Below are 22,915 nucleotides of genomic sequence, written 5' to 3'. Positions count from 1 at the left end.
GTACAAGAATAGCAATTTTTTAAATGTATTTATTGTTTTTAAAATCAGTCACTTCAAAATGCAGAACATCTTACACTCAAAATGTTTACAGAAACATCTCAATAAATGAGAATAGCGTCAATTCAAGAAGTGAAACCAAATAAAATAATTGTAAAAAAAGACAATTCTGACCCTGTTTTTGTATTAAAGATCATTTTCATTGTTACTTATTTAAGTTTCTTGAGTGAGTGCATTTTGTTTTTTATAGCCACGGGGAAAACAATTTTAACGTGTGTAGCGAATCCGTATGATTATCTTGGCGTTTCACTTTTTGAATTAAACGACTGAAATAAATTACGTTTTTCCACAAAATAATAATTTATTGAGATGCACCTGTGTAGCAGAATCAATCGTGTAAATATTTTAATCAAGAATCCATGCAATTATAAATAGTGACCCTGATACTAAAAGGCTTGGCAAAATATATTCACAACCGGCCAGATGATAAAAAAAAAAAAAAAATCTGCTTTCTAGTTCTGGACTATATCGAATGAATACGACTCCCACTTAGCAAGAGGTCCACTGTGACATGGAAACACATGCAACACATACAAAAGACTCCGCACTGATATATTGTGCAGTTTGAAGTACCTGCTCCAAAACCGGTGTGTCTGTCCAGGAACACTCTTGACTCCCTCCCGCAAAAAAAACAAAAACAAAAAAACAAAAATAAAACAATCCACTAGGTGGCGTTCCCAAGCCACACTCCTGGAGCAGCAGTGGTGCTTGTTAGATATCACAACGGTGATTAATTTGTATGTTTGTTTAAGGCCAAGAAGGCAAAAATCTCAAGCAGCTGAGCTATATTCGTTAAAAACGACTTTCAATGTTCCCTTGAAGTGAGCAGTCATTGCTCAACACTGTGTTGAAAAAATTAAATACAATCCAGTTTTGTGCCCTGTGAAATGCAGTCTAATCGAGGACACACCCACCTCGACGTGCGTGGCAACTTACAAGTCGTCGTCAGACATGATCAGCATGACTTTGTCCGACTTACGGGCGCCCTTGCCGGCGCTGGAGGCCACCTTCCCGTTGGGGCACGGCGGGACCACCTCCTGCGTGGATTGCTGCGTGTACTGCTGGTAGGCCGGGGAGAAGTTGTGGATGGCATCTTGCACCATGTCGCCCGGGTTGATGGTCTCCTTCAGACCACTGGAGATGCTCTGCATGGACGGGATGCTCTCTGTCGGGAAGGTCAGCGTGAGTCGGGGACAAGGTTGGAACGACACGTGTAACAACATTCTAATGGAGTAGGCATGGAACATTTGTATGGACAGGAAACAAAGCGAAGGTGCTTCGCGTTGTCTAATTGGTGAACAATAACAGTGCAGCTCAGCCGGTGGCTAACAAATGTGAAAATGATGATGCCTCTGCTAAGCTCTTCATAGGTCACGAAATAGGTTTATTATTACTTTTTTTTTACGTGATGACGTGGCACTCCCCAAGAGCGTTTTCGCGTCAATTTCAGCTGACAGCAGGGGGCAGTATTGCATAAAAGGTCAGCCTCCTTGGACAGCTGCTAACAGCTGGATTTATCCATTTAATTCTTATTCCACCAACCAAATCAGAAGCAGAATACTATGTTTAGACTAGAGAGGGCTCAGAGGAATTTTGTGGCTTCCACTGTAAGCATGAAACCAAATCCTTTTCAAATATCAAATGGATAAACTGTATTTCTAAGAACTGCTAGCACCTGTACTAATCTTGGCTGCGTGCCCAGCTGATGCTCATGACTCAATATGTAAATACTAGCACCTCCAAGCTTGTTTATTAATATTTTTATTTTTTTTAAAAAGTGATGTAATCGGTGTTGACTTGGAAAGACAATCCCACTCACGCGGCACGTCGTTCTTCTTCTCCTGGTAGACGGTGCAGGTGAAGGCGTACCGCAGGGCGATAGCGGCGAAGAACATCTCCATGCAGATGATGAAGTTCTGCCAGCCGGCCGCCACCGTGCCGGCGCCGACTTCTTGCCCGTCGATATAGAGCGCGTTGGGAATGACGCCGCAGCGTTCCAGGATGGCGAGGACCATGCCTACGTGGGGGCACCACTTCATTTAGCTCTCCTCCTTGGTTCTGAATGCAAAACGTGCAAGCGGACCGTACCTTGCCAGAAGGACAAGAAGATGACGGACTTGATCGTGAGGAACTTGAGCACGGGCTCGTATGGCCTGAGCAGGTCGCTGGTGGCGAAGAAGAAGAGGAAGAGGGCGTAGAGCGACAGGCTGACGGAGAAGTTGTAGATGATGGTGATGTACAAGTACCCCCCGTTTACGCTGCGGAGAAGAAGACAACATGGATTCAGATTTGTACAATTTAGCATTTGAGAAAGAAAAATGTGTCCTTCGACGTTTGAGCCATACAAAGCAGGTGGCCTCCAGTTAAATCAAGCGGCTAATGAGGTCTCGTTTCACCTTTGCACCGCAGCATGCGTCTGATCACCGTGTCACGCTTATTTAACTGTCAGCCTGCTTTTACTCGTCCTCGAGGACCGAATAGGCTAATTAACGCAGCGCGGGACGGAGCACACAGCAGGCTGAACAACATGAGATTATTAAAAAAAAAAAAAAGAAAAAGCGGTCAAAGTTCCTGATGAACACGGCGGCAAATTCACACTTTTAGCGCAACGCTAAGAGACCAGCGATACAAAGCTGACACGGCGTCCGTCTCAAGTGGCGTTAAGTAGTAGAGTGGTTTGAGGAACAAAACCACAGAGAAGAGACACCGAGTTGAAGATGCGATGTAAAAAGAAGAGCTTTTTTGTGGAGATGCTTTCGGGGTTGCCAGATAAAATGTCTCCATCGCTCACACATCTGCAGCATTCGAAGAAAACAAAACAAAACAAGAAAAAGAGCGAGGTGCAGCTCACTTAAAATCCCCATCGTGGTATTTGCCGTAGGCCTGCAGGATAATGGTGATGGCCGCCATGATGGGTTTGACGATGCAGAACTGAAGAGTTGCCTGGGGGAAAAAAAAAATAAATCAAACACCATAGCAACGGTAAGAAGGAAACAGCACACACACACCACCTCAGTGGCCGATTCATTATCGATACACCGGAGACACGTTTACACAATTACAAGAGCTGCATTGCAAAAATCAACACTGCTCCGTCATCAAACAAATTCCTAATTGAGTTTATTATTGTGCGATTTGTCGTTTGCAGCAGTTTAAAACTGCACGGAGATGTTACTAATATTTTATCTTCTTTGAAGGGGGTCAAAATATCGGAGAAGTGTCGCGAGAGCGCGTTGAGAACACGTCCCATCTTGGACACGCTACCTTTTGCAGCATTATGAGCGTTTCGCTTGTCAACTCCAAAGAGGATTTGAATGGAGAAGAGCAGAGCACCTGCCGCTGACGTCTGCAGCGAGGCCGTTGACCCTCACGTGACGCTCTCGACTCCCACCCGAGGGCGAGGGGCCTTGATAAGGTGCGACGCGGTGGGCTTGACCAAGTCACATGAGTCATCGTCCTCACAACGGTCTCAGCGTGTCCTTTCCGCCGCTCGTGGTTGCCATTTTGTCTCTCGCCGGGCGCAAAGAAAAACAAGCGTGGCGTGATCGCCTCTGACAGGCGTGACATTCAGGAGGACAACTGTATTTCCTGCCGCAAATTAATTGAGAGCAAGAGAGCGAGAGAGCGACGGCGCCCACACAGCGAGACTTTTTTTTAACACCTTTAACGTTGAATTATTCACAATGTGCCCACTTTGTCGGCAGCTTTCATCGAAGGTGTATTTTATTAAGAAAAGGGACCCGGCAGTCGAGCGACTTGACAACAAAGTGCGTTAAGAGTCAACATTTTTATTTTGCTAAGTGTGTTGGCAACCTGCTGACATTTTCCATTAAAAAAAAGGACTAAATCAATTTTTAATTATCAATTCCCGGCTCGGAACGACCCGAAGCTTTTCGCCTTTTCGTACAATTTGCACTTGCGATAGTTCACCGGTGGCAACTATCGACAGGGCAGATTTGTTGCGTCCTCCCGAGTATTAATTAAAAGCAAAGCTACTCCGCTTTGACTTACAGTACAGGCCCCCCAAAGCTCGACTTCTCAAATCGATCCGATCGGACTTACGCAAGAACATAAAGCATGGGGCAGCATCGACATCATTTTTTTTTTTTTATTAAATATTTAACTCAATAGTGATGACACACGTGCTTGTCACAGCATCACTTGCACCAAGGATTTTTTTCTTCCCAACTGCTTGCGCATTCTAACTTCTCTTCTCTTTCACCTTGGGAGTCAGCAGCCTTGAGTTGAGGAATAATTTTCGTCTTCATTAATTCCCCCCGTCGACTCAACGCAGATGTGCCGCTGCCTATTTTAGAGGGGGGCATTCTCAGGGAAAATGTGCCTGACCTCCCATCACGTGTCAAATTTAACGACATGTCGCAAACACGCTAAGACACCTGCAAATTGTCTGAATTCTAAAATTCGAATTATTTGCAATCTGTGATTGTCAAAGGAGCAGCAAACGGAAGCGTACCTGTTTGCAAAATCTTAAAAATCCAATGGAGTAGCTCATGCCACCCAGGCAGCAGGTGCCATACAGGCAACTTGACCTGCACGGGAAAGAGGAAAATTAAAATCGACGACGACTGGCATGTCATCAACAAAGAACATCGAACGATGCATGACTAGCGAGAACTCACTGAATGGGCTTCCCTCGAATCTCGGACATGATGGCACTCTCTCCTCCCAGGTATTCAAAGGACAGACTCAGGAAATTATAAATGACAAATGCTGGAACAAAAAGAAGAGTTACTTAAAAAAAAAAATTACAATATAAGACAGCTCTTTGGAAACTCTCAAAAAGAGTTCCAATCACCTTCACATGGAACGTCATTTGGCAGACTTGGGCGCGATAAAGAATAATTAGTGCGACATTATGGAACAATAAATGTTTCACTTCTTACATTAAGAGGCTTGCCAGGGTTGTGTGTCTTGGAAATCCCTTCCTAATCCTTTGTTGCTATTTAAAGGAGGGATTAAATGAAGCTAATGCAGATGGTGTCCAGTAAAAAAAAAAAAATGTGTGAACGTGTGTGTGTGTGTTCTGTGCTCGCTGCGATTGACTCGTGGTCGCTGATGGGGTTGGTGTCTTTCTGCCTTCACACGTGCTGCCGCCATCAGTCAGCCACCAAATTGCGCCTCAAACTTGAAACTAATCTGCTCAATAAAACGCCCCCCCCCCCCCTCCAAACCCTCGCCCCGCAATTTGCTCGCTCTCATATTGGCTTGTGATTCATTTTGTGTGGAATCCTCTTTTCCGCGGTTGAAATATTTGACAGCTTTGCATCAAAATGGAATTAATTACACCCGTTAAGATTTAATACAAGAGCTGAAGGGGGGGGGGAAATCTGCCTTTACAAAGAAAACAAGGCTTGCTTTTGACTGACACTGTCAATGTGTAATCATAAACTATAATCTTTATCGTGGTGTCGTGTAGCGATTGTAGTTCGGTGTGGGGTTCAACCATTGTCGTAGACCCGTGATTCTCAAAGTGTGGGTAGCTCCCTCTAGTGGTAGGCTAAAGAATCAACGCCTAAGCACAGACAATTGAACATCGGCATCTACTTGGCATTATTTAATGAGCGAAATAATATAAGTAAATAAATTAACCATGTTTAGTTGAAAAAATAAATCAATCCTTTGAGAAAAAATGTCAGATTTCCTAATATTGTGGCTGTCGCGTATTCAAGCGTAGCCAAAAACAAACCGATGCAGGAATATCCGCTTTCCCGCTAAACAACAACCTCGACAGGTGTGCAAAAACTTGTTGGGTTAGTTGCTTGTTTTAACTGTCAAACGTTTGAAATGTTGAACGGCGCGAGTACGCGTCCAAACCTTCGTAGCAATCGCGAACCGAGTCGAAGTAGACGTAGTACTGGTTGTTGCTGATGAACAGCAGGCTGAGCCACGAGTCGAAGGCGTAGATTGGCACGATGAGGAGGATGCGGATGATGTAGCGCTGCTCGTTTGGCACCGTGTAGGAGCGCAGGTGCGTGTAGATCTGCGGGGATGACACAATGCATGCGGCAAAACATCAGAAAAGGCGCGCGCGTGATAATCTAAATAAGGTACTTCTGTAGTATTCCGTGTTCACACAAAATATTCACAGCACCTGTTTGTGCAGTCCTTATGTACGTTGTGCATCCAGCAGGGATATGATTAATTGCTAGTTTCAAATCTTTTTTTTTTTTTTTTGTGGAGATACGACGGAAGAATACAGCAGCAGAGATTCAAGCTGAGAAGGAATCATTAATTTTGGGAATGTAACAAGCTGCTGGGCGATGATAAGTTACAAAGATGTATTCGAAAAGCAAAAAGGGCTGTTTGTGAAATGATGAAAGCATTAAAATTACAACCAGGGCGGCAAATGTCATTTTGTTTGCGTGCTGATTCATTGCTTGGCCTGCAGAATATGAGGCGAGGCCCAACTACGTTTTGCGCAGAACAACTTTTCCAACATTGGCAGAAGGAACTCTTACTCTGCTGTAGTTATTGTTGCTCTCATCTTTTTTTTCCCGCTTCAGTTTGGCTGGCAAAAATCGCGATTATGACACCACCTGTTGCTCCAGCATCCCCTTGACGGGCACAGGTGGAGATTGTTTTTTTAATTTCTCCTGCAATGCGGACAAAATTCTTTTCTTTTGAAAAAACAAATAAATAAAAAAAAATCATGTTAATGTGGACTGAGCCCAAGCCAAGGATTGCAACGAGACCATAAAAGGGAACACCTGGCAGAACAGTCACCTCTAATGCTTTACAACTGTGTGAGCAAAGGGCAGTTCCAGTAAATAGTCCGTCTCTGTAACCCGCGTAGCTCCGAAGAGATACGCCAACCGTCTGTCACCGTATAAATCGGAAACTCTAACTCAACCAGGAACTCGCTTGTCCTGTATTATTGCCTACGTACACGAGCGCACAGCCCAGTATTGTCTCGTCATTAGTATGCTATGTAGCAACTCATTCCCCCCCCCTCAAAAAATATTCGCCAGTCACCCAAGATGATGATTATTAAGACCCATTAGCGGCTAAATTGAGCCCGAGTGAAAGAGTGAAAATGGTTTCCGGAAGAACACACACACTTAAGATGGTGTTCATGTTTGCAAGAAATCTGCAATTGGAACGGATTCATCCAACGCTTACACTTGTTTGTTTGTTTGCAGAACTGCGCCGCCTCGACATATTTCACTGACGGTGGTGCAGTGTTCCGAGTAAATGATAAAACCGCAATGATAAGCAATCATCACCAGGGGAGCACATGCGCTCAAAACCCATATCTTCCTTTTTAACCGCGGTGTCGCGGTGCAGTAAAACCATAAAAAAAAAAAAATAGAGGTGGCACAAAGCTGGAGAGAAAGCCAAGCCGTTGCTTCGGAACAAGTTTAGTGAGCTCTGAAAAGGTGAAGTGTGAGGTAATAAAACCTTTATGGACGGAACAATTGCTTTTGGTCCCCTAGCGAGGGAGGTGCGCACGGCGTGTCATTTCCCAGCTATCTCTGATTACACATATTGTAAGGCGCACAACCCTGATTCGTTCAATGATGTGCACGTTAAAACCTACGCCAGGGAGTGACAACTTGAAGGGATCATAGAGCCGGCCGGGATGGTCCATTTTTTCAACAACAAGCTCAATTTATCTGTTCTTTTTTTCAGGAAAATGAATTTAGCTTGCATTTTTCAAAAGTTATCAAATTTGTTTTGGAGCAATCAATACAAAACGAAGGAATGGAAAAATACAAAAAAGCCACGCCCCCCTCTCCTCAATCCATATCTTGGTGGGAGTCACATTAGGACCCGATCACAATTTGTTCATTCCAAGTCGTTGTAATTACGTCGCTAACAATGTAAAAATATCGGGTCCAACCGGCCCCAAAATGTGTGCGGACTCTACTTAGGCCAAATTCTATGCGACAAGTGTGACCACACTCGGCTGTGGAGTCAACCTCCTCGCTGGAGCTTTGGTGCTCTGAATTTTTCAAAGTCTGTCCATCCATCCATTTTCAGAACCGCATATCCTCACTAAGTTCACCCATGCCTGTCTTCCGGCAAATCCCACTGACCTGGTGGCACGTGATGAGCAAGGCGGACCACACAAAGATGCCGGAGAGGCCGCGGGCGGCCAAGGTGTTGAGAAAAATCTGGTCCTGCAAAATGGTGCCATTGGACGTGCGAATGATGGTCATGTTGGACACGTCCGCACTGTCTGGGATGATGGGGGCGCTCAGGTGGACGATGGAGGTGTTCTCCAGTGACGCCTCCATGTCTGCTACGGAGATGCTCATCTGAGGAACACACGTCATCAGAATGAAACCTACCATAAACTTGACTTGGAGTTTGGGAATGAGGACAAGAGACGGGTGGGAAATAACCACATGAAGAGTTTGTTCGGCTAAAGAGAAAAATGGGATGCTGTCGGACTACACAGGTGTACCTAATGTGGTGTCCGAGGGAGCTCACCTTGTCGCGAACGGCGGCGGCGGCGGAGAGAGGAGGCGAGTTTATCCGGTTGACGGTCCACAAAACGGCTAAAGAGCGTCCCAGGCCGTGTGTCAGCAGATCAACATCAGAATTTAATCGCCTTTCAGGGTCGGCGGCCGCGCGCGTGAAGCGTCATTTATTAGCGGGTTGTCCAGTACACGCCGCCGGGAAGCTTCAACCGTCTTCACTTCCTTGTTTTTGTCACAGGTAGGCCGCAAGTTTGCGCCCTGAGGTCGAAGTCCGGAGGAGACGCCGCCGTCCAGGAAAAAAAAATAAGATAAAAAAGAAACTCCCAAACTCCCTAAACGAAAGAAAGCTTTAAATTGTTTGTTTCTATCGTCTCCTTCTGAATAAAAAGGAATCAAAGGTGAAAGTATCGAAGGAAAACACAGTGGTTTGGGAATCGAGAGTCCGAGGGATAAACAGGTTGGGGGAAACAGGTGAATGCGTCACGTGACGGCAGCTCTGCGTGTGTCGTCACCGTGATACCTTCACGAACAATGAGACGCCTCGGACACGGCAGACTTCACTAGGGGTTAACTTTTACTGTACATCTTTTTAAAATCTATTTAATGGCCTGTCTGTCATTAATAAATGGATGATTTCATTAATCCTTAATACGTTTCAGAGGAAAGTTAAAGCATCCAACACAACAACAAATATTCAGCGCGTACGATTTAAAAAAAGTTTCAAAATTGCCCTAATCTAAAGACCATCAAGTGGATTTTTATTGCTGCAGGAGCCTGTGGAAATGTGGTGCAAACGCAGATAGTTTATCAGGACCGTTTGATTCCACCATTTCTTTAATGTATGAGTACTTTTGGTCTCAATAGTTTGCATCACCAAATTCCAAGATAAAGTAAAGACATTAAGTACATTCTGGATATTTTTCAAAGTCAAATTTGACCTTTGAAGTATGTAAGGGTTAATTACCACCTCAAGAAATCACTATTTTTTGGGAGACCTCTGCTGAAATCGCCTGCATAATTATAAACAGAATATTAAATTCTACAAATCAATAATGCACTGTAGGAAAAGTCAACAAATAACATGAAATTAAAAGAATAAAATTTTTGACATTTTTAACATTCAAATGTGACTTAAGCAGGATTGAAAGGAGTCACGATTGATATTGATCACCTTTTGAGAGGCCTCAACATGCACGAAAATTCATCAACAGTCCGAAGCGAGTGAATCAATGTGTAATGTGCAGTTTAAAAAAATAAAAAATAAAAAGCTCATTCTCTCTCATCTGTGACACATTTTATTAAAAATTTCTGTAGCATGAAGAACCGTGTTCACATGGCAAATGACAAAACGAGTCAGTGTTATTTTTTTGCACACTGGTAAAATATGACAATAACACTTCTATTACAGATTTATAATTAAAAAAAAAATTAAACAAAAAACAAAAATTGAGATTATCAATCACCCTCTTGTCCATTTTGTAACATTCCTACCAAACTTGACAACTTTTGATGAGTTCTTTCATTTGCTTAATTGCATCTACTGAGGAGTCCTTAAGCGCCAGTCCCAGTAAGACGGGCCTATTGCCGGCTTCTTGCGACACAAACATTCCCAGGTTTTTGCCACAAACGTGCGTCAGGGGCTGAAAACAAACAGAAATATATTTGGAAAACAGAAAGTTACCACCTTTCACTTTTTTCTAACAAATTCATTCCACATACCTCATCTTTTCCCAGCAGCACTTTGGTGGCGAATACCGGCGTGCTGAAGTCATCACAACGGGACTCGGGCGTGACGGACACCAATGTTCCGATTTTACCGTACTGTGTTATGACAATAAATATGTAATTACTGAACTCTGTGCAGACAACTTGTGTGGCGATGCCGTTGATTTCTTTCTGCGTCTGTCTCGACGAGATGATGGACTCAGCCGCAGACATGGTTTCGAACCTGAGGAGGAAAACACCACAGTGCAGTATTATCTTACCAATTAATAATAAAAAGCAGAAAAGTTTGCTAGAATATAGATTTTAAATGTCAAAAGAAAATATAGCTTTGTAGATCAGGCAAGGTTTATTTTTTCTCAGAGCATAACGATCACATTATTGAAACGGATTAAATGGGTTGTTACGATTTTATTATTGTTAATGTTTTACGTGGTTGGGAAAACTTTCGAAGTAATTAATTCATTATAAAATCCGTTCTTCGTCCGGCGACAGCGACTCATGTTTGGTTAGCTGCCCGTGCTAACATTAGCCACGCAATTGCTACGCGGCTCCATCTTGAAGAAAATGAGACAAAAACGAAACCATTTAGCATTTCAATCTTCTAGAGTTTTCTTACCTTTCGTTACCCACCGTGACGCTTCTCCTTCAGCAATGTGCATAAATATGTTGCAGGACAGTTAGTCAGACATGCTTCGTGTTTTGCTTTCAATTGGAACAGGCGCCGTAAAAATGCGTCTGCGTCATGACGTCACGAGAACGGTCTTCCGGGTTGCTTACGCCTGAGTATAAATGAATGAATTCCAAAATAAATCATTAAAAACAATACTAGCACCAGTAATAAGACGGAGAAAATATATATTTTTAGGACTGTAAGTAAATAAACGACAAAAATATGCTGGTATAGTATTTGGTAGATGTAATAGATAATAATAATAATAATAATAATAATAATAATAATAGGAAGAAGACAAAAGAATAAACAGATGAATGAATATATACATATATATTTTTTTTCTCTTGATTTTTAATTAGAGTCGATTATAAACAGTACACCCTGCCAGTGTTACCCAACCTTATGTAATTAAAGTGCCAGGTTAAGGTTGAAGGATTTTTTTTCCTGCAAGAATAATTTAATGGAAAACTTTCATGTCTTTGCTTGACGCTGGTAAACTTTATTCTGTTAAGTGGAACGAGACACTCTGGCAAGAAATCACTGAAAAGCTTGGATTTACTATGAGCTGAGCTAATTTTAGATGTCATATGAGTGTTTTTTTTTTTAAGTTTAAATTAAAAGTGGCACAGATGTTTGAAGCCCCCACGTCCTCACAGCAGGGGCGGAAACGAGAGCAGGAGAATTTCTAATCTGCATGACTTCTCTCATCTGGTGGTTTTCTTTTGTAATGGGCCCCTCTAATAACTGCTTTTAACCAACGTGACATCTGAACAGAACGAGGCCACAGATAAGCAGACGCAGCTTCATGCGAGACGAGCGCCCGAGGAAATTTCACAGTCATCAAAAGTGCTTACGAGACTTTTTTTTATTTTTATATTCCAGGTGGTAGCGAAGCCCCAGTGAAGTCTGCAAGTGCTGCATCAGGCTGATCCGAAAACAGCGTCCCTGTGACACATTTGCAATGTCAAACGGAGCGCCAGACTCAGCAGAATTGCTATGCATTGTGGGTAGGCGGCAGAGCGTTTGAAAGTGGTAGGACAAAACTGATCATGTCATCTTTACGCTGACAAACAACTCCCCCAAAATATCAATAAACAACATGTCAGCTTTAATACAAGGAAACTTTAAAAGACAAGGAGCTCATAAGTGAATATCCGCCCCCTGAGTATTTGTATTCAAAAACGGTTATTCATAAGCTGCCAACATTCAGCGGAACCTCAGTGCTACACTTTGGAATATGAGCAAAGTATCCCAGAAATGTATGTCCCAAAAGTTGCACAAAACTCAAGCGTATGACGCACCATCATGCATGACGTCATCGGTAATCACCTTAAAGAATCTCCACCTGCCTGGAAATTAGATGTCGGCCCAGTAAAATGGTATCGATGGTCTAGTATCAGAGCAATTTTCCGGTTTTTGGTATAAGATATTTAATTATTTTTTTTTGGTTGTGTAAATTTGACCCATAAAAGCTTGTGCAATACGGATTTTACCATGGGTTGTAATTTATAGCAATGTTTCAGAAAATTAAAAAAAAAATCCCCGTTGCTGAAACTAAACTTACTTGAATATCATATAAAATGTATTACTATATTTTATAGTATTGTAATCATATTACTATTATTATTAAGATTTTCAACATAATAATATTAATATTCATAACCATAATAATAATAATTATTATTATGAAAACCTGATCTGCCAGAGAAAAAAAAATTAGGGCATTTTCGGAACACCTTCCTTCACTTTTGAAAAGTTTCAAATCAAAGTTGCACCATGACGGTCAATCGATATTTTGGAAGTCTCCCAAAGGGAGCTCACTTCCATTGTCTTCCAGGCACACTGTGTCAGAACGTCACCTTGGTTGAAAATGGCTTTTTGGGAGAGACCGACGGTGAAACAAGTTCACGGCGATGGACGCTTGGCAGGAAGAAACACTTGACACAACACCGCCTTATTATTATTACCCTGGTGGCCACTAGAGTGCTGTGCTGTATTGCAGATGGACCATTTGTTGTGACATTTGAAAGTTGCACTCCAGCCGCATGGGATCTGACCACAGAGGCCACTTTCCATTGAGTGTTTTTGAAAACACAAGACAAGGATGAACCAAAAGGCGGACGGCAACATGCCCGGTGCATTTGTCTGAAAGCCTTGACAACTAACCGCCCCCCGAGAGACTTAAAAAAAACAAACAAATTGTCTTGATCTTGTCTTGTCTTTTCGGCATTGTTTGTCTAGAATTTATTGGCTTTAGAGGACCTCAGTGTATATGGTTTTAGCCTGGCACATTATGTTGAGAAACTGATCAATCAAACTGATTAATGTTCCAAATTGTTCTTAATAAAGATCGAGAAGATTGGATTAATTGTTTTTTTTTTGGAATACTTGAACCCCTTACTACTTGAGGCGGCCAAGATCAAGGCAATTTATAGTTAGCGAAAATGAACGAAATTAAAACTGAAAAAAAAAAAAAAACTCAAACATTTTTGTCATGAAAGGTCAAACAATGGGTTTATTTTAATTAATTACGCAATATTTTGTGAGACTTGTTGTTTTTCTTAAAGTTTTTCTTGACAAATACTGCATAAATATAAAAAAACTAAAACTAATACAAACCATTTTCCGAAAATTCTAAACTAACACAAACCAACAAACATTCTCTTGTACTCCTCCAAAAAATAAGATTTTAATTCGACTCAAAATTGTCCATGCATGAGAATGTTTGATTGTCTAGGTGTGCGCCACGATTGGCTGGCGACCAGTTAGTGTGCTCTGCCTGTGGCCTACAACTCAGCTGGGATGGACTCCAGCTCGCTCATGACCCTGAACAGGATAAGCAGTCAGAAATGAAGGACTGAATAAACACCACTGGACGTGCACCAACACTCAGCCAATCATGGCAGACAATCAGCAATGAAATGTTGTTCTTGGCCACAAAACAAGATTTGGCGGTAATCTCAAAGACAGAATGCTAAATTATACGCAGAACACTGAAAAGAAAGCGCAATGAACGGAACAATGTCAGTGCTCTACTAATTAGAGTCCTATCTAGAGAGCACAGGCTGGTTATATTTAATCAGTGGTGGCCAAAATGCGGTCCGTGGGCCAAATATTGTTTGTGGAAGCATTTCCACAAATCAATGGGACGGTGGCTTCCTTACATCATTTGTAACACTGTCAAGTTCACACAAGTAATGACAGCAGTTAGGAGAACGATTTATTGTTACCGATGAGTGGAAGCGGGAGTTGCGCACTTCACATTTCCATCGTCATCGTTTTGGGTGCAAGGTGTTACGCCACTGATAAGCCCTTCAAACTCCTCCATATTCAGGTCAACTGCGGATGGACTGTGCACTTTGCTCTAACTTCAAATTAAATCCACATTTGAGTGAGCGAGAGCGGGAGAATAGATGCTCATCTGGCGGCGAGTCACATCAAGTGCCTCGCAAGCGCAAGCAAGTAGACATTTTTATTCGTTATTCATCAGCAAAATCCCAATTCTTTTGTTTAAAGAAGACATGTATTCCACTTTTTTTTCACCATTTCTAACAGTTCCTAGGTGTCTTTAAAAATTACAGCACACTTTAGACACTCTTTTTCTTGTCTTGCTGCTTTCAGCTTGATTTGTTGTAATAATATATATATATATATATATATATATATATATATATATATAAATAAAAAAATAAAATATATAATAATAAATAATGAAAAAAAAAATATATAAATAATATATAATATAATAATAATGAAAAAATAAATAATAATAATTATGCTAGCTATGTCTATACGTGTTTATTATGCAGGCGGAGAAGCCGCCCGAGCCATCTGTGAGAATTGAAGGGTTCATTCAAGATGGAGTGTATGTCACGGATGTCAGGAGAAGTGAACGAGTGTCACTGTCTAAATTGTGGCGCAGACTTGCCTGATGAGTTCATTAGCCGTAATCAGACGAGGATGCTTTTCGGACACGTGCGCCAAATACAGCGCCAGCTGCCCTTTCGCTGTTGTTGCACTTCTTAAAGCAAATGCTCCACCTGATTAATTCCAATAACTTTGTTCATTTGCAACACTGATTATTCGGGCGCGACGTGATGCAGCACCTCATTACGTCGCAAGCGGCTAGGAGCCATTCAACTGCCATCTCGTTGAGAGATGAAATATTCCTAACAATTAATGTTGGCATTCCGCAGCCCTCGACAGGCGACGTTAATTGCGTTATTATTAAATATACTGTATATTGAAACAGATGTTGTGCTAATCTGGAAAAAAAATGTGTTTGCTTTCCGATTAGGGCAAAGAAATGGAAGGAGGGAGTATAAAGACGACATCCATTATATTTTCACAGAGTTGTATTTCCTTGATGCCGCGGGAAGTCGACTCAAATGGCATCCATTAGTTTCCCAAAATGTCTCCAAGCGATCTCATGGAAAATTCACTCCACTCTTGAAAATTTCATTCAAACCAGAAGCACACTTAAGGACTCCCAGGGAGGAGGAGGGGGGGGGTGTCGGATATTGCCATGCAAATGATTGCGCACCTACCATTAAGCACTCGCAAAATGAAAGAAATCTGCTTTCGCATGACCGAGGGGAAGCGGGTCATTTCAAAGACGTGATTGCTGTTTATTTTGGGAGATTGTCATGACACAAAATGGTTGCAACTATATGAGAAATAAACGAGTGCTTGGTCACACCCGCCAAGAATTTTTTTCCTTTGGGGGGGAAACGGCAACCTGCACAGAGCACACATCAGTTCAATCAGGTTTTCAGGATTGGTTTTCACATCAAACGGCAGCCTCGGCGATGACTAAAGCCGGGTTATTCGCCAACTTGTTTCACAGGAGGGCCGAAAGCTAAGGACTTCAATCATTAGGATGTATGTGGTCGCATTTCAAAGGTGAACAATTAGCATCTATGTGACGGTAACGTTACCCTTTAAACGGTGCATATCTGGACACATGCATGCATTCTTTATCCTCTGCATAGAACAGCTAATATGACAGCCGTACTGAGAAGCTCCAGTCTCGTATATCTTTCCGTATGTGTGTTATACTGCCCCCAAGTGGCCAACGCAGCAGAACCAGGAGAACAATTGAAAGAAGAAAAGGTGACCGAAAAAAGCCTTTTAACTCATTTACTCCCGTGGACGTACAAAGACGTCTTTTATTTAACGACATCATTACTGTATGCAAGGAAGATATCAGTGAGTGCTATTTATCTGGCTACAAAAAAAAAAAACACAACACATCTTTTATGGCATGTATATCGTTCGCAAGTGCAACTGTATGTGCGATTCACACTTGGCGTTTGCATTCTTCGGTGCTTCAGCGTCTGCCGCGTCCTGCTGTTCATTCCACTTATGCTCGCTGTCCAAAATCCCAACAATGACGCTGCCAATGTCACCAATCTTGATAAATGGCTCGCTCGCCCGCCCGCTCGCTCGCTGGCTCGTGTCCCCTGAGCCAATCAGCGTTGTTGTTCTTTAAATATCATTACAATTCTGCCAAGGCCATCTCGCACAACGTGCTCCATCAACCTCCCCATCGCCACCTTGACCTCCATGTACGGAGGGGCGGGGACAAACATACATACCAGTCTTTATTTTAACATAACGCTATGAGTCAAAAATATTGTGGTTTTATAAATCTGATATCGTCTATTCTAATCCTGATTAATTTATTGCTTTTGTTAAAATCGCAATATTGATTTTCTTATGATATATATTATATTATTACAAAATCCTTCAGCCCTGATTTATGCTCCACGCATATACAGAAACTCGCCCGACCCACCATGAGACCCGCTTGCGAATGTGATCCAACACAAGAGCGGTATATCAAAAAAAGTGACATGCCCAAAAGGATCATTTTTCACTATTTGAGGCGGTCAACTCTGTCATCGTTGGTGGGCCGCGCGCTGGGTGGTTTGAGGATCAAATGACGCGCTTCACAGTCACCGCGTGCTAATGGGGGAAATCCTTCCTGAGGGGAAACAACTACTATAAAATATTGCTTTTTATTAAGGGGGTGCCTGCCCCTCGTTACAATGATTTCATACAAAAAGTATAAATCCTTTTTATTGATGATGAGGAAATATCGCAATGCATCGTAACCTACAAATCACAATTTTTGATAACGATTCATTATGATTTATTGCAATCAGTACTAAGAGAGAGAGAGAGAGAGAGAGAGAGAGAGAGAGAGAGAGAGAGAGAGAGAGAGAGAGAGAGAGAGAGCCTTTGATTGATTGGCTGGTGGCTAATTAATGAATCTAGCAATCGAAATTCGGTAAACGTAAAGTGATGGGGAAGCGTTTCGACACGAAAAGCAACCAAAGCCTTGGGGGCGACGCTTTTCCATCGTTACTTTCACCGCGGCCTCATCGTACATGCCAATCTCCGATTGCTTCCAAACATCCACGACGTGACCTATTTCCAAAGCTTTGCATTTTCATCCTCCAAAAATATCATGTAAATAAGGGATCTTTTCATCGAAAACAGAAGCTTTTATTTGAGTCGGTTTCATTCACCATCTTGCAATTATACGTGCCACATCAACATTTGAACCGTCCTGTAGCGTGTATCTATTTGCGCTAATGGCCAACCGTCCCGCTGCAGGGCATACTTGCATTACTGGAGCATTTTCTCATCACACCCGAATGCAAGGCCATCGCTAAACGCGTCTTTCAATATTCGAGCCGGTCCGGTGCAATCAGACGCCGTGTGCATCGATTTGTTCAACAGCCAGCAAATCCGCAGCGGCGGCTCTGACTGAGTAGTGTGAAGTTGGCTGCATGCTAAATGACTCAGTCAATAGGTGAGAGATTTCCAAATCCTCAACAAGAAAGAAAGGTGAATCCGGAGCTTTAAAATGTGGGTCACCGTCAAATTCTACGTATTCCCGACACCGGCGAGGATAATTCGCCGTGTGTGATTCACTTAGCATGCCCCAAACAAGCCAATTAACAAACAAACAAAACAGCTGATGTACCCAGGTAGTGTAATACATAAAACGCCAGCGTGTTGCTTGTAAGAGGTGTCACGGCGAGGCGATGGGGAAAAGAGAGGCGTTTCATGTCGGATCAAGGCAAACATGGCGTGCGCGTTTTCGGCGAGCTCGCCCGTGCATTAGCGCTAAGAGGCGAGTCACATGTGAATACTTCATGCGGGCCGAGGGATGTGCTTAATGCAACCGACAAGAAGCTCAAAACAAGCCATGAATAAAACACGAGCTTGGGCCTCCGTGAGACCGGCTGCTTTTAATTTGCCCTGCACAGATTAGAGCCCATTCCAATTTTCAGGTTGTGTGGTGTTGGTCCTCACCCGCCAGAGGGGTAAGAAATCTCTTGATTAGAGATGTTCGATAACACTTTTTTTTTTTTTTTTTTTAGAGAGCTACCAGGACGGGTGTTGAGTACCTACTGTTACAGAGTACTGATAGTTTGAGTACTTTTAATGTATAAAACACAATGACAAAAAATTGTGCACAACAAAAGACTGTTCTGAGGTAGATGATGATGCGGTATAGCGCCAACTACTGCTGAGGAGGACTTACTCAAATTAATATATATATATATATATATATATATATAATTAATATAAATAAATATATTGATGTATTTATATTAATTATATATATATATATATAATTAATATAAATACATTAATATATTAATTATTATATTTATTTATTTATCTATTTATTTAGCCTTAAGTATCAGTGGCTGGTATCAGCAACCTCCACGAGTTCCCAATATCGTAGAATAAGGCCGGTATCGGGCTGATACTGTTAGCTGGTATCGGTAGCCGTCTACTCTGACATAATCTTCATAACGAAAATGTAGCAGCAAGTTGTACATGATTCTCTCACCTGAAACCTTTGTCTTTATCATTGTACTGCAATTGTCTCTATGAAAATGTCATATGGATTTTTAAATTTATTTCACAGGGCTTGACTGAAATTGATTTTTTGAGGTGATTTTTGGAAAAATAAAATTCCATTCAAAATAGGCATAATGAATAAAATCACTTCTTTCTCTGTCCTTTGACGTTGATAACAATAAATACACAAATTACCAGCAAATAAAATGGATTGCTTGACAATATATTGCCCTTTAGGATTTGTTTAAATGTTTTTGAATGTCATTTGTTGTTACGTGTGAACAAACCTCGGCCGATTTTAAAAGAGCACCAAATCAGCCGGACGAAGGTACGTCCATCAACAGCATTGTCTTATAAAAGTTCAGCGTTGATGACAAAAAAAAAAAAGAAGACTGTTTTAGCAAGCGCTCAAGCAAACAAACTTTTTGCACATGCACACCACTGTCATCAGCGTCACGATAATAGCACATTTGCCCGCTATTTATTTGGCGCTTTGACAGACAGACGGGACAATTTGGGTATTGTTTTGCATGAGACATAATAGGCACAATATTTTACTCTGACATGACTATGTATTTGTAGGCGGATCAGCGGAAAGTCATCCATCAGTCTGGCGGCGCGCGTGTGATGGCGGGCTGGCATTTTGGCGCCAGCGGGTGCAGCTTGTGTGGCAGGTCTGTGATCCAGCCAAGGTGTTATTTAGAACAACAGCAGGCAACGGTAGATACGTTGCACACACCTGGGAAAAGGTCAGTGTGGGGAAAAATGGCGAGACGCAAAAAATTAGCCCCTCCCACCCCCCCCACCGCCATCTCATCACTGCGCTCTGTTACCAGAATATGTCTTATGGCTGAATGCGTGTGTGTGTGTGTGTGTACGCGTGTCATAAATTCCCGAGCTCTGACAGAGCTTGGGAATTTTGGTTGTCATCGATCTGATGTCTTCCACTTGTCAGCATGAGACTTCAGTTGTCTGGAGTGTCATTTATAAATATAAACGTGGGCGTCGACTTTTTGGTCTTTCCAGCTCACAAAAAGCATTCACATAAAGGTTGAAGGTGGCATTTGACTTTTTTTTTTTAAACGTTAGACAACAAATAGCGCGGTCTTGGTTCAATAGAGGTTGTGAAACGCCGCTCGACAGTGCCTGCCTCCTACCCATCAAGTGTGAAATTAAACAACCGAGCCCCCCCCCCCAAAGAAATAGAGATATATTCTGAAAATGTGTCAGTGAGCGAGCCGTTGTGAATTTTAATGATTTGTGTTGCTAATTTGCATAATATCAGCCCCCACACTCGAGTTTCTCTACCCATTACATGACCAGCGAGGTTGGCGGGACGAGCTGCGAAAGTACACGGAAGCACCATCAGGTCAAAGCTAACAGGTAAGCAGAGCTGCAGCCTTTGCGTTTCCGGGTCTCAGTCGAAACGACACGTTGAGTAATTAAACCAATCGTTAACGATGAGATGTCCAAAGACTTTTTGGGGGAAAAAAAAAAAAATCCTCCAAAACAAATCTGTTTCCACCAGGCGGTGTGATTCCTCAAAGGATGTTCTGTCACAGCTGCCGAGGCATTAAGGGTGAGGTGTGAAGAGTGTCAGTCTTGTCGCTGATATATCGGGGGAGGTGCGCCACCCGCCCGGGTTGTTATTTTGCTTTCGCGAGGGCCCACAAGACAAAAGGCTCGGCGTACCGAGTGCACCGTTGTTGTGCGCGGGCTCACCGAAGCGGAACATTACATTTGACTCGGGCTCGTCTTATCTGCCCCGTGGATGTATCCTTCGCCCCTTTTTAATTTGCTTCTCACTGAAAAGCCTTTTTTTTTTCTTTATTAAATTATTCAAATGAAGGATGGCACAGTATGGGAAATAAACCTAAAGCGGAATGGGTTTAGTTAAAAAAAAAAAAAGAAAGTGTGAAAGAACGAATTAGAAAACACACACGCAACCTGTAACAATATTCAAATTGTTTCTTGTCAGATTTGAACAAGAAAAATTATCTAAGATAAAATGGCCACTTAATTCTAGTTCAATCGGTGAAAACGGGTGACATTCCATTTATGGGCAGGCTTAAAAAGGTGACGAATTTAACAGTAGAAAACACAGAGAGGCCAATTTCCTTCAAAAGGAAAATAAATGTGCTTTAAGTTTACAGCAAGATTGGACTTTAATATACACTCTGCCCTGGCCTCTGCTAAACCACGTTTTGCATAAAAAAAAAGAAAAAAAAAAGAAGAGAAATGAAGGATTCAAAAGGTTGCTCAAGGCGACAGATTTTTTTTTTTTTTTTAAGTCTTACATCTAACATACACTTTGAATCCTTTCAAGTGCGACGCCATAGCAACGCTCGCTGCTTACCTGCTCTGCCCACACATGACTCAGCAGCTGTAATCTCTCCCGTGACGCTACAACGAAGGCGCCTCATCGCAATGTGAATTAAAGATTTGGCAAGAAGAAGAAGAAGAACAAGAACAACAACAACAACAAAAAAATCTATTAAGCATTCATGAAGATGACTTTTCCTTGGGTTGCCAATAAACAGTGAATGAAATCAAGCCTTTGGAGGCAGGTAGCAAATGTCAACGAGTCTCCTGTTAGATTGCGGGTCAAACTGACCCGCTTGAAAAACTATTCAAGGAGCGTTATGATCACTTTGATGATAAAGCGTGCCAGTGTCCATTGTTGGTAAGAAAAATAAATAAAAAATAACATTGGTGTCACCGTGCCATGATAAATGAATATATGAACAAAAAAAGGTGGAGCATCACATGTAGACAGCCATATATTATTGCATCTTACTGATTCGTCATCAAACCTTTCTACAGTGAGTTCCAATGTCTATATTATACTGCCCCCCGGTGGCCAATATGCCAAGGAGCAGCACATTGAAGTGAAGCATAAAATGCGCCAAAAGGGGTGTATTCTTTAGATTCTCTAATCATGGGATGGCCATATGAGACGGAGTCCTTGTTTTCATCTTAAAAAAAGGCACCAGTGTACAACAAGAGGCTAATATCGCCCGTGACATAATTAAACAAAAGCACGTATGATAATAATCGCAATAAGCCTGCTTGTTGATCCCCCACGAGGACACGCCGGCAGGATTATTGACTTACTGTACACTTCCATCATAAGGAATTGAGATTAATTAATTGCTTGAGCTCTTCCAATCACTTACAAGATACATTTTAACACATTTGATTTGCGAGCAGCTTGCATCCATCCACAAATCATAAAATCCTGCTTCTACATTCTACAAAATGGCCGCCCGCCTTCGAGTGGCATGACGCAGGTTCTCGCCCACTTTAATTGATTTGCTGCCACCACACGGGACTAATTGGACGGGTCATTTGCACCCCTCGCAAAGTGCGATGGACTCTCGGAACGATCCGGATGGAAATTATTTAAAATTCTCCGCTTGGTCATCATTTCTCCGACTTTGGACTTTTCTCCCAAATCTGGAGTCCAGCTTGTTGAAACAAAGTAGCCAACTGAGCAGGTGGCATCGAATAAAAAAAAGGCCACCGTGGAGTCGTCATGCCACTTGAAGTGTACAAACATCGTAATAAACTCCTGTGCACTCCCGGTGATTAGCTATTGCATAAGTTGAAGCGCTGCCAAAGGGTTAAAGCCGCACTTTGAATGTACTTGAGCCATTACGGCAACCGCATTCTCGGGCTTGTTTCCAAAAAGACCATTTACGAGAATGACTAAAGCCACATGAAGGTGTCGGAGGTGGCCATTTTATCAGTCGACGCCCAAAGACACATTGCGCTGCCGTTGCTGCCGATGACGAGGAAGCGTGGAAAGTCTGCTTAGCGCGACTCTCACGTCTTTTAGATCACAACTGAACATCAAGTGACCAGTTCCTCAAACAAGACAGCCTTTATGTGACATAACAGTAGTTCCTGGACTTAAAAAAAAAAAAAATATATATTTTATTTATTTTTTTTAATTATTATTTAAAAAAATAATTATTATTATTTTAATTTAATATTTTTTAAATAAATTTAATTGTATTTTTTTTATTAATTATTTATTAATGATATTAATCTATAAGAACCCGCCCCCCCAAAAAAACCCCAAAGGTTTTCATAAAGACAAATGACATAATTTTGTTTTTTAAAACTAAAC

General features: G+C 42.0%; 2 protein-coding genes across 5 annotated transcripts in view; both read right to left on the bottom strand.

Moving 5' to 3' along the window:
- Positions 1 to 21: 21 nt before the first annotated feature.
- On the bottom strand, positions 22 to 9,051 carry tmem184a (transmembrane protein 184a). The gene is made up of 9 exons (XM_088316828.1): positions 8,512 to 9,051; positions 8,115 to 8,336; positions 5,893 to 6,058; positions 4,698 to 4,788; positions 4,532 to 4,607; positions 2,909 to 3,000; positions 2,146 to 2,315; positions 1,877 to 2,074; positions 22 to 1,222 (listed from the first exon to the last, which is right to left on the bottom strand). Exons 2-9 carry the CDS (start codon positions 8,334 to 8,336, stop codon positions 990 to 992), a joined length of 1,248 nt encoding a protein of 415 aa, XP_088172954.1. The 5' UTR covers positions 8,512 to 9,051; the 3' UTR covers positions 22 to 989.
- A 722-nt stretch (positions 9,052 to 9,773) lies between these two features.
- psmg3 (proteasome (prosome, macropain) assembly chaperone 3) overlaps positions 9,774 to 22,915 on the bottom strand; it is a 133,634-nt gene continuing 120,492 nt past the window's right edge. For 2 of the 4 annotated variants that reach the window (XM_088316402.1, XM_088316403.1), the window contains 2 exons: positions 10,221 to 10,449; positions 9,774 to 10,141 (listed from right to left, as the gene is read on the bottom strand). In XM_088316402.1, the coding sequence (XP_088172528.1) occupies positions 9,989 to 10,141; positions 10,221 to 10,449 (382 nt within the window). In that variant the 3' untranslated portion in view covers positions 9,774 to 9,988. Of the gene's footprint in view, positions 10,142 to 10,220; positions 10,450 to 10,842; positions 10,982 to 22,915 lie in introns of those variants that run through there. The other 2 variants (XM_088316405.1, XM_088316404.1) reach the window with 2 other exon arrangements.

Source organism: Idiotropiscis lumnitzeri, chromosome 15, assembly GCF_059441095.1.
Source record: "Idiotropiscis lumnitzeri isolate Australia: NSW breed Sydney's pygmy pipehorse chromosome 15, RoL_Ilum_1.0, whole genome shotgun sequence".
Lineage (NCBI taxonomy): Eukaryota > Metazoa > Chordata > Actinopteri > Syngnathiformes > Syngnathidae > Idiotropiscis > Idiotropiscis lumnitzeri.
Note: the sequence above shows the minus strand (reverse complement) of the source record. Positions and strands in the feature narration are given on the sequence as shown.